This window comes from Halichoerus grypus, chromosome 10 (genome assembly GCF_964656455.1).
Source record: "Halichoerus grypus chromosome 10, mHalGry1.hap1.1, whole genome shotgun sequence".
Classification (NCBI taxonomy): Eukaryota; Metazoa; Chordata; class Mammalia; order Carnivora; family Phocidae; genus Halichoerus; species Halichoerus grypus.
In genome coordinates, this window is record NC_135721.1 from 13,273,892 (window position 1) to 13,286,821 (window position 12,930).

Genomic DNA, 12,930 nt, shown 5'->3' on the forward strand with positions numbered 1-12,930 from the left:
GGAATGAATTACTGATTCAAGTAAAAATACGGATGAATATCATAATCAAAAAGAATAACTTTTATTCTATTCACTTTCAAAATATAGTGTAGACATATGTGCTAGACCATGTGTTATGTTCTGAAAAAGGTCAAACCAAAAAACAGTAGGAGTACAAAATGTGTGATTCCATTATACATAATTCTAGAAAGTATGTAGACTATAGTTAATAGCAAGCAGATTGGTAATTAGAGACAAGGAGAGGGGGTGAGGAGAGAGAGATTATAAAGGGACATGGGGAAACTTCTGAGTGTGAAGGACACGTTCCATTCTCTACTTGTGTGGTTTCATAGGTTATACATGTCAATACTTATCAAACTGTACACTTCCATGTGTATTCAATATACATCAGTTATATCTCAATAAAACTGTTTTTAAAAGTCTCCTTATTTGGGGAGCCTGGGTGGCTCAGTTGGTTAAGCGTATGCCTGTGGCTCAGGTCACGATCTCAGGGTCCTGGGCTCAAGCCCCACATCAGGCCTCTTCCTCTCCTGCTCCCCCTGCTTGTGCTTGCTCTTTCTCCCTCTATTTCTCTGTCAAATAAACAAATATAAAAAAAATCTTAAAAAAAAAAGTCTCCTGATTTAAGGACCACCAAATTAAATTTTACTCAGTTTGTTGGTTTGTTTTTTGGGCCTAGCACTAGTCATATACACTGTGATGATGATCATGGTCATCCTCAAGAGTTACAGTCAGAAACAGAGAAAGAAATAAACACCAACCAAAACAGTAAAAACAGCATCAGGAAAGACAGAATATTTGGAAGTATCCCAAAAGGAAAAGAACTTATGAAGTATCTAAAAACTGAAAATATTTACCTCATACAACACAGGATACAGGCTATCTTATAAGACTACAATTTATTGCATCTTGTTCATACTGCTAAAAATGACAATCCCCCATGGTAGATGTCTGATTATAAGAGTTCTATTAAAACTAAAAACACTGTTACATTGAGGATGGAGAAAAGCTGTTCCTTTACTTCAAACAGAATTTTAAAAAATGGGTGCAATTGATGTAGTAGGAGACATTACAATTAGAAAACTGAGTGACTTATGAAACAGGATGGTTGAACACTTAAGTTTTCGAATCATTTGTGGTAGGAACTTTCACACTAAATAGGTCCACATTTGCTTCAGGGAGCCAAAGGGTAAAGTGTTTCAGGCCACGTTTGTGCTGGTTAATCTTCCCTCCCAGCAACTGTGGAAAGGTATGGATTTAACTTGTAAAATAGGACGAAAAGAAACTGAGCTGATGTCACTATCCCTTCCTCCACATTTACCATGATTGTTTGATCTGTTCTTGTGTACTTCATAAATGTATGTCCTGGGTATCATCAAATTTAAAACCAAAAGTGAAGCAAGAGAGTATTTTATTTCATTTCATTTTACTGATGAAAGGAAGGCCTACAGATATGAACAGCCAGTTAACGACACCCATCCTGGGTTAGGTGAGGACTAGGAGGGATTAGGTCTAAAATTAAAGTCTGATGTGGCCCTAAACCTGTAGCATTTCTAACCTTTAAGAAGTTACAGCCTTTAAAAAGCAAGCTGGGATGGTAGAAGGAACATAATCACTACAAAATGTTATTCTCTTGGATGTCTAAGGCAACCAGCGTTCCTCAGCGACATTACATAAACTGCTACAGTATTATCACTGCCACTTGTTTCATATAAACCTGTATCAATTATGAGGTTTTAAAAAACTATAAAACATTACCTTGGAATTTTTAGAAGCACAGTCACCCTTGATCCAAACAAAGTCTCTATATTAGAAACTGAGAGGCCTTCCTATTCTAATAATGTAGACCATCTCTCTTTGTAGGCTCAATGTGGGTCACGTTCCCCCAACAACAAATTTAACTTGCAACTAAAACTAAAGCATTAAATTTGCAATATAAATCAAAACAAACTGTTCAAAGTGAGAAAAATATTCCCCATACCAAAATTTCAATGACTATGTATCTGAACAGAGTACTTTACCCCTCATCACCCCTGACACAACATGAACAACTGTCCTAAAAGCAAACAGATTACATCTTAAACCTGCTAGTACATCATGATGGCAGTGTCTCAGGAATTAAATTATTTTGTTAGCCTGTTGGTCCTGCCGTATAGCGTGACATGACACTGGGGAGGAAAAGCCTCTGGGCTACTGGCTGATTGCAAGCAAGTTCACTGAAGGACTCGCCTCCTGGCTTTCAGTTATTTGCAGCCAAGGCAAAGAGCTAAGATCAAGAATCCTTACTGCCTTCTGCCCGTATTTTCTGCTCTTACACTTATTCAAACTCCCAATTCCAGGAGTTGTGTTAGCCTAGAGGTCCCTAAAAGAACAGAACAGAGCTTACTCTTCATCATTTCTTGTTTTGAATTTTAAATTGTCTGGGATGAATAATTTAGGTGCTGATCTTTCCTTTCCTATACTGTTTTAATGTACTTCATCATTTTGATTTTAAATCACCCTGTTCCATCCCTTACCCATTTAAAATATTTTTTTAATCCTACCTTTGTTGTGACTTCACTTCTCTAATTCCTGAGTCCTGAATTCTACCTTGCCTATTCCTGACGATTTTTAAAATTTATCTTACTCTGTCTTATAAACTAATTTTGCCTTTTTTTAGACTTTTTGCCTTTTTCTTATTTCCTGTAGCAAATGCTTTCTTAATTATTTTTCTCAATATTATCTTCAATACATTTTCCTTCCTCACAATTTTAATATTTAAACTTTATATTTTTTGGGGTGCCTGGGTGGCACATACAAGTGAGTCTGGTTAAGCATCTGCCTTCGGCTCAGGTCATGATCCCAGGGTCCCGGGATCGAGCCCCACGTGGGGCTCCCTGCTCAGCGGGGAGCCTGCTGCACCCCCCCCACTCATGTGGTCTCTCTCTGTCAAATAAATAAATAAATAAAATCTTTAAAAAAAATAAACTTTATATTCTTCTTGATCATATAACTTATCCGTCTGTTTTCCCATTTTTTATTCTTATCGCGAAGAGAAAAGAGTTCAGCTGCCCTGGGTTGTAAAGTCAGGCGGGAGCCCAGCCCCAGCCGCTCCACAGAGACCACAGCAAACCGTTTTTCCAGGCAGGACGTCTGGTACCTTCCTTTCATATTCTCCCAACTCTGTAAGTTAGCTTTTCTAAAATTTTCAATGGACACAAGTATAGTAAAAGTTATAGGCACAATTCTTTTAACCTATTAAAATACCTAAATCCATTTTGATTCAAAGGGGATAGTTTTCCTAAAAAAAAAAAGGGGGGGGGTATGTTGAAATCGTATCATCAACATACCCCTCTCAGAGTCTTAAAATATACTATTCATTCTTCTCAGAGTCTTATAAATAAAATTTAAAGTTCTGAGAATTGAACTATGCATAAAGATGATGATGATAATAGGTTATTGATAACTAAGCTAATAAACAACACAGGGAAATGTACACCATTTAATTGTTAAATAATTTTATTTTCTCAATTTGGTTTCAAAAAGCATTTGTTTAAAAAAAAAAAGCCAGTTTAATTCAGGCTGGAACATTAACAGAGATATATCAATAAATAAGAATTCAGTGGTACTTTATTTCAAGTTGGCTTTTATATCTAATACATAACTCTACTTTTATGTAACTAATCCCTGAATTACTGAAGGAAAGCAATGAGGGACAAGAGAATAGGTGATCAAAGAAACAGAACAGACGGACAAGAAAATATCCCTGCTTCTGGTTCTAAAAAAAAGAAGAAGAAAATCACAAAATAAAGAGGGAACAAGAGCTGTAATCTTCTGGGGGAAACAATTTGGCAATTTATGGTCCTAAAGACATGAACAGAAGTGTTTAATTCTAATTGACCTACTGATGAAAATTTGGTTTATATCCCATTTTATGTGGTTATATTTACATTTGACCATAACTTCTATTAGAGAAATATCTAGCAAGTAAAGCATGGATATACAACTGAAACATAAAATACACATATAACAAAATAACAATAACATATACCTTAAGTGGATCTGCTAGGTCTGAAAGCTGACTAATTTTCTGTTTAATTGAATCATACTTGTTTTCTGCTTCTATTTTCAGACTTTTAAGATGTTCCATATTTTCTTTTTGTTGTTCCATATTTTTCTCAACCATTTTCATTTTGATTTTATTTTCTTGGGCTTCATCTTCCTGGTTACATTTACAGAGCATATGGAGTTAATTAAAATACTTAAGTTATGAAATAGAAAAACAGTGTGAAATTCTGAGAGAGGAGACACTACAGATTCTAGGCAATCTGATGAAAGACAAATACAAAGAACACTAGCATATTTTCATACTCTTAGTGGTAAATCAGGAAGTAGAAGAAAATGATTCAACAAAAAGACTGACATTTGGGAGATAAGTTAAACTGTACTGTGCTTGAGGTCATAATCAAATGGAAGAACTTTTATCTAGTTACTCTTTCTTTCAAAATGCAGTGTATTTAACTAGCGCCAGCCAATATGTTAGATGCTGAGTAAACAAAAATGACCAAGACATAATCCATACCTTCAAGAAATCTATGGAATTAAGGCAGAAAAATAAACAGTGAAGAACAAGATTACTAATAAAAAATGAAGACCAATTCTCATTCATGTAAAGCTCCAACAGACTTTATCTATCTTGCTCACTGTGATATCCCCAGCACTTAATATGGTGCCTGGTGCAGAGTGGATACTTAATAAATACTTAATCATTTTAAGATTAGACCCCAATCTATCTAATGCACTGCTTACTGTAACTCAGAGAAGTTAAGCTGAATGTAATAAACAGTTCCTTGAAAAAAAAAATACAGTAACAAATGTGTGATAAATTAAAATGCAAACCAGTTTCTTGGGGAAAAAAAACCCCAACAATGCAGAGACCAGCTAAACTGACTAAAAGATATCCATTAATATTAATACTGATTAACTGTGAAATATACTATGCTAGGCTGTTTGGTTTGAAAGGCCACTTGTTAGAAGCACACTGTTTAAGCTTTTTTTATTACATGTAGTAGAAGACAAAATCAATTATTATGCATGCACGTTACATATACAAAACATTAAGGAACCTGAATGCCAGGTAGTTTCTACCTTATATGCAAATGAAGACAGCAACCATAAAAAGTAGCTCCAATTAAAAGGATTTAAAAAAGGCTGAGAGTAGATGCTATTAACCTAAATGACTGTTGTGTCCTTTAACATTACATTTAAACTGAGGAAAAGAATCTTACCAACGTTGCAATATCTACAGACTGGTGTTCTTCTATATTCTCAAGTTCCCGAATTTCAGAAATACTTTCTGTTATTTTTACCTGAAAGAAAAGTATTTCAATTTTAGTAACATAAAATAAATTAAGGGGGTGCCTGGCTGGCTCAGTCAGTAGAGCATGTGACTCTTGATCTCAGGGCTGTGAGTTCGAGCCCCACGTTGGGTGTAGAGATTAGTTAAAAAAAGAAAATCTTTAAAAAATAAATAAATAAATAAATAAATAAATAAATAAAATTAAAAACATAACAAAACCCCAGAATGTATTTGGCGCCTTCTAAGAAACTCTTCATTGCACTTAATCCACAAAGTTCTTACTCTGCTTTTGTTACAGAGGGTTCTGTAGCTAATGAAAAGAGACCACAGTAGTATTAAATGAACAAAAGGAAGTTGTATATAAAGTCTGCAGTGATCACCCTTATTTCTAATCCACAAACATGGAAAAAAAGATGGAAGAACTCCATCTTAGCATTTAAAATGATGACAATGTTGAATCCATTGAGTAAATTCTTTTCTGAAACACTCAGATTGAGGTTATGGCAAGATTACTCCAATGCAGGGCTTCACAAAGTACAACCCAAGCAGCAACCCTCCCCAGGTGCTTCTGAGACTCTTTCAAGAGGTCATGAGGTCAAAACTATTTTCATAAAAACACTAAGACATTATGCAACCTTTTTACTATTTACAAAAATATAAAAATGTCAATTTTTTGGTTTTTGGTTTTGGAAAAACATAGCTATTTTCCATTAAAATGTTATTTTTGTTAACACATGAGTTTTTGTTAAGTGAACCAATAAATATTCTTAAAGTTTGTTTCAATCTTTTAGAAGATTTATTTGAGAGAGAGAGAGAAAGAGCGAGAGAGCGTGTGCGAGCATGAGTGGGATGAAGGGCAGAGGGAGAAGACTCCCCACTGAGTTGGGAAACCTCAATGCGGGGCTCGATCCCACGACCCTGAGATCATGACCTGAGCCAAAGGCAGCCACTTAACCAACTGAGCCACTCAGGCGCCCCTTAATTTTTAATAATTATGTTAAAACCACATAAATGAAAGCTCTTTTAAGACTGTAGAGGGTCTTGAGGCCAAAATACTTGAGAACTGCTCCTCTAAAACTACATGAATGGTAGGATCTTAAAAATAACTTGTAAGTAGGTAAGTTGAGAAAAACAAAGGGACTTTTTTTACCTTTAACTCTCTATAATGTATTTGGCGCCTTCTAAGAAACTCTTCATTGTGCTTAATATCCTTTTCAAGGGCAGACAAATGTTGCTGAAGATTTAATATCTGGGCCTTCTTATTTTCAACTTCATTCTCCAAGTCACTGGACAGAGAGGAGAGGATAAAAAAACACCTTAAATCTATTTCTGAAAATCACAAATATTTTAGGTCTTTACAAAGAAGAGCTTATTTGTGATAGCTTATTTGCAAAACTCTATCTAGTTAGACCAGTTCTATAATCCTACCAAGTTATCAATAACATGAAAATATAGAGATTTCAGAAGACATCTAAACTGGAGTCATATTTTACGCATTTCATGAAGAAATATTTATGATTTTTTTTTAAAAGATTTTATTTATTTATTTGACAGACAGACACATCAAGAGAGGGAACACAAGCAGGGGAGTGGGAGAGGGAGAAGCAGGCTTCCCACAGAGCAGGGAGCCCGATGCAGGGCTTGATCCCAGGACCCCGAGAACATGACCCAAGCCGAAGGCAGACGCCCAACTACTGACCACCAAGGCACCCCAATATTTATGATTTCTGTGTGGCAGGCACCATGCACGGTGATAGGCAGAGGTGGAAACAGAATTAAGACATAAAAGAATCAAACAAACAGGAAAAAAACCCAGGAAATAAGCCATAACGTTAAAATGTGAACAAGATACTTTATATCCTACAGAACTACGGGAACATACAAGTGAGTCTGGGGCAAGTGACAACTGAACTGTATTCTCTAAAGGTCCCCTCAGCTGGACCAACTATGGGACATGGAAAGACAGACACCGAAGCACAGAGAAGTGAAACAGAGAAACCCGATAGCTCAACATGTGCTGTCGTTGGATAACTGCGGGAGTGGAAGGGATGGAGAGGGGGACAATGAAAAGGGATGGAAGAAAAAGTCAGCAGATGCCAAAGCCATAAAGGGTCTCTGTGACAGGAGTCACTGTCTTCAGAAGTCACCTCTTCCCGCCTCACTGACCCAAGCACCTGTCTCCCAAAGTCATGTGCCTGGTGGGAGAGAACCACTTTTGCAGTTAAAAACTTGTCTCTGTGCCATATTTCAGTAAGATGCATATTTTTCCACATTTTAACATCTCCGAAATCATGTTCCAGTTCATGGTTCATAGCAGCATTTTTTCTTTTTTAATAACAGAGCAGCTTAAATTTGATGGAATACTGTAACTGTGCTACCTTGCCAGAATCCTCAAAATTAGAAAAACACTCAAAAAATGTCAGCTGAATGAATGATAAACATGAGGAAAGGAGGACAATAGTTGTGGTATTTCTGGTAAAAATGGGGATAGATATAAGAACTTAAGATGGCTCCTCAAGATTTAGTAAGAAATATTTGAATTACTATATATAAATCTATACCCTTATTAACAAATAAATGTAATTGCACTAAAAACAATAAAATATTTACCAAGTAAACAAACTTTGAAACCCAGAGCCTAAACCAAAAATAAAAACCAGTGAAATAAGCACAGACAATATTGTTATACTATTTCCTGAATACTTAGAATAAATTTAAGCAATCAACATAATCTATATAAACAAAACTACCAGACTGTACAACTTCCTTTTCACTGGGTAGGATGAATTCTGTTACACACTTTCTTTTTTTTTAAATTTTATTTATTTATTTGAGAGAGAGACAGAGATAGTGGCAGAGAGAATGACAGAGAGCACAAGCCTGCTTCTCCCTCTGCTCCCTGCTGAGCAGGGAGCCCGACGTGGGGCTCGATCCCAGGACCCTGAGATCTGAGCCAAAGGGAGACGCTTAACCAACTGAGGCACCCAGGCACCCCTGTTACACACTTTCATATAGTGTTCCTCCTTAGTTTTTAATTAATTTTTATACGGAGCAAGAACCTTTGCTACCTAATGAAACAGGTACAACTAAGCTAAGCATGTGTGCGTTGTTTGCGTGGGATGAACGCAGGCTCCTGAGCCGCCTATCCAGGTAGTGCTCTCCCCAGTCTCCAGCCCTCAGTCTGCTATGTTTGTCTCCACAGCACTTGACCTAGTTAGTACTCATCTATAGTCTATGTCCACCTTCTTAATATAAGCTCTGGGATAAGGAATATTTTGCACTTTATTTTGTGCTGTGTCTTGTGCCCAGATCAGGGCCTGGCACATTAAGTACTCATTCAATATCTGTTTTAAAGAACACATGAAAGAATAAATTCAAAAAACACACTTTGGAAAATTACATTAAATATGTTACAGTATTTTGGCAATTAAAAAATCCACAGGTAAACTTTTTTTTCTGATCTTGTATGTAAGCAGTAACTGCACTGGAATTATTCCAAGAGCTACCTTAGACATTTTTCTTGCACCTTATGTGTACTTTCATCATGGGAAACCACACTGGGATAATCAAACCAAGTCAGTACCTGTAGTTAGAACTTAAAACCCTTTGCCTGTTAAGAAGTCACTCTGTTCATTATGAAATTGTGAAATATATTATAATCTTTTCGCTTAAATTCCAGGGCCGTTTTTCATCAATAGGAATCTGTCAGTGCTGAGTTGAAGAGGGTGTAGAGAAGCACCCTTCATATACTTGCAGTATGAGGGGAAATCGGGGAATCTTTCTGGAGTCATTTAGAAATCACTGTTAAATGGTCAACTTATTCAAAAATAAAATAAAAATGTTAAATTATCTATTTTAATAAATATTAAAGCTCATTTAATATTACACATATTAAAAATATTAGTAATTGCTTAATATTATTAAATATTTAAAATTGAACCATAAATTATATATTAATATATCAATTATAGTCATTTGGCAACAGCTATTAAATAACTTAAAAATTCATATATCCTTTTACTTAGCATTTCTACTATTAAGAATTTAAGCTATGCACACACTTCCAAAACTATGCCAAGATCCACATACGTATGTTCGCTCTGCAGCACTGTTATAAGAGGAAATGGTAAACAACTCCTAGGTCCATCAACAGGGAACTGGTTAAGCAGGATATTGATATAGCCATACCGAGAGGCAGTTCTAAATGTGCTGACATGGTACGACTGCCAAGATACAACATTGACAAAAAAAAAGCAAGATAGAGAAACCATATGCATACTTATACATAGCACAGTATGGATGAACTTTACACGTAAGTGGAAGAAGCCAGGCACAAAAGGTTGCATATCATTTGTTTCCATTTATATGAAACATCCAGAATAGACTAATCCATAAAGACAAATGCATAAAAGGATTAGTGGTTGCCAGGAGTTGGGGATTGCGGAAGTAACGGCTGATGGGTATGGGTTTTTCTTCTGGTGTGATAAAAATGTTCAGGAATTAGCTAACCGTGATGGTTGCACAACCCTGTGAATATAATAAAAATCTCTAAATTGTATGCTTTAAAATAGAGTGAATTTTACAGTATGTGAATTATATCTCAATTTAAAAAGTCACTGTATGGGACAAGGATATAAACTGGGAACACATATAAGAAACTACTCAACTATTTACTTTTGAAAGAGGGATGAGGGTGTGCCTAGGTGGCTCAGGCCATGATCCCAGGGTCCTGGGATGGAGCCCCGCCTAGGGCTCCCTGCTCAGCGGAGAGCCTGCTTCTCCCTCTCCTCCCCGCCTGTGCTCTCTCTCACTAACTCTCTTTCTCTCAAATAAATAAATGAAATCTTCAACAACAAAAAAGCGATGAGAACAGTTCATTCTGTATACTTTTCTACACTGTTTGAACTTTCTCACCATATGCATATATTCCTTTTAATTATTTTTTTAAATGTCAACAAGGACTATGGAGAAACAGGATTATGAGCTACTTTTGTTTCCCAATTTATACTTTTCTATATTTAAAAAACACTAGTGAATTTTTCTAAACTTCCAAATATCAGGCAACTATCACACTGGTTCAGGTCAAAACAGATGACACAAAAGTCATCTAAGTATCATTAAAACTTGGTACATTCTCTTTCTTTTCTTTCATTTTTTAAAATTTATTTTTATTTTTTCCAGAAAACCCAGGAATTTTATTCCCTTCAGTGCCTTCATCTCCCTCCTACATTCTTTCAGACTTGGCTTTTTTAGCTATTAGCCTTTTTCTCTCTCTTTTTTTAACTGAGGTGTAGTTTACATACAATATTACATTAGTTTCAGATGTACAACATAGTGATTCAAAATTTATATATTATGAGGCGACCACCACAATAAACTAGCAGCCACCGGTCACCAAAGTCATTAACATATTAATAACAATTAATATTAATTATATTCCCTACACTGTACATTACATCTCTATGAGTTACTTATTTTCCAACTGGAAGTCTGTACCTTTTAATCCCCTTCATCTCTTTCAGCCATCCCATCATCCCTCTCCCCTCTGGAGAGAGACTGTTCAACCACCAGATTGTTCTCCATATCTATGAGTCGGTTTCTGTTTTATTTTATTTGTTCATTTGTTTTGTTTTTTAGGTTCCACATATAAATTAAATCATACAGTATTTGTCTTTCTCTGTCTGACTGACTCGAATTAACATAATACCCAGAACACTATATTTATAATTAATAAAGTTTATCAATGTGGGAAACAATTTTTTAAAAACCAGTGTTCATCTGGCTTTTAAAACAAAAGATGTGTCCCCTACACATTAATATGAATACTGTTAACTAAAAAATGAAGCTAAGTATCAACTTGAAACCTTTATTACTAAAATGTTGGAATCAGAGATGCCAACTTGCTACTGGGGTATATTTACAATCTCTTCCAATAGTGCCATACTTCTTTTTTTTGAAGACTCAGGACACAAATACACGAGGCAATTTTTGTTGAAAGGGAAGTGTAAGCAACATAGAGTAATACCACCATGATATTTTTATACATTTGTACTCATGTCTGCTCGAATACCATATAATTTAGTCTTACCACGTTAAGAATTGGGAAGGCTGGATTTAAACGTCATGGCACAATGGACAAAAACTTACCACTTTACAGGTCAATTTTACACAGTACATTCACACATTTATCCTCTAAGACTCAGTGTCAATGTAAAATGTGTGCTTTGTGCCATGACACCAAGTTGCTGGTCATTCAACTTTTTTCTGTTGCTAAGTAAGTTTTACCAAACTTTCTGATCACCATTATGGCTACTGGTCTTTACACTGCTCTCAAAGTCACATAAAAATGACTAATCTTATCTGAAAACAAGAGAGATATTTCAATAAAACTCTCATTTCTCTTACATATATAAGTCATTTAGAATACTTTCACTTTTACTCAATTTTCTTAGATATTTATTTTACTTAAGTTCTAAGTTCTTCTACTGAAGGTCTTGCAGGTCACTAATTTAGTTTCAACCCATTAATTTGTCACCTGAATTCATTTGGTTAGAAAATCATGTTTTTTGGTACCAAAATTCCTTTCTGCAATGCTTGTGAATCTCATTAAATACACTTACTAGTTTTTTGTTCAACTTCTCGCTTTGTCTCCCCGGCAGCTTGATTTTCCTAGATGTGTGCTCTAATTGTGCCGACTGATCTTTTTAGACCAGTGCAACTCAAGATACAGTCAGAGACGGAATATGGAACTTGAGCCAGAATGTAAAGCAGCACACCTATACTCTCACTGAGCGAAGTCAGAACTAAATGATGGGATAGTGATGTAGCTGATGTACATTCTGAGTTCAGCTCCTTTGTCTGCAGATCAGCTGGTCAAGGGAACACACTTTGTGTTCTTAGCACAGAATACTATTGTCAAAGTGATGATGGGAAATAACCATCAACCTAGAATTCTACACCCAGCTAAATGATCTTTTAAGCCCGAATAGATTACTCACAATCCTTCCTTGAAATAACTTACTAATAGAGTAATACGAAGGGAACCAAACCCTATAGGAAGCAGTAGGAATACCACAGTAATGCCACATTGACACTAACCTTATCTCAGAATCCACATCTTTGCTTAGGAATTTAGGTCTTGTATTTTCAGATGAATAGTACCGTCCTGCAAACACTTGATCACCATCAGCAGTAAAAGCTTCTCTACAATTCTTGGGTGGCTTTTGGGACTGCATTACTGCACGAGCTACAGAATTATTCTAAAAAAAATACAGGGGGGAGAAATACATTTTTGAAGTTATGCCATAGCATTTCTGATACACAATTTCAAAATGTTACCTATCATTATTTTAAGATTCAAGTATTTTTATTTAAACATTTAAACATAAGTAAAATAATTCCAAAAAATTAAAGAATTTCAAAAACAACTCTCATGATTCAAAGAATTAAAACTACTGACAGTCTTTAGAACAATATAGTAAGCAAGGTTTTATGACAAACTGATTTTAAGTTCTAATGCTGTTCTCCATTAAAATTAAAATTTTAAGTACATTTTCACATGAAAGTGTTTACTTAGATCAGAGTTCATACAA

General features: G+C 35.5%; 1 protein-coding gene across 4 annotated transcripts in view; it reads right to left on the bottom strand.

The window, feature by feature from the left end:
• SMC6 (structural maintenance of chromosomes 6) overlaps nt 1–12,930 on the bottom strand; it is a 75,648-nt gene that overhangs the window by 23,093 nt on the left and 39,625 nt on the right. For 3 of the 4 annotated variants that reach the window (XM_078055992.1, XM_036100114.2, XM_036100115.2), the window contains exons 17-20: nt 12,437–12,597; nt 6,489–6,624; nt 5,268–5,348; nt 4,031–4,201 (exon numbers count right to left, since the gene is read on the bottom strand). In XM_078055992.1, coding sequence (XP_077912118.1) covers nt 4,031–4,201; nt 5,268–5,348; nt 6,489–6,624; nt 12,437–12,597 — 549 coding nt within the window. The remainder of the gene's footprint in view (nt 1–4,030; nt 4,202–5,267; nt 5,349–6,488; nt 6,625–12,436; nt 12,598–12,930) is intronic. The other variant, XM_078055993.1, reaches the window with a different exon arrangement.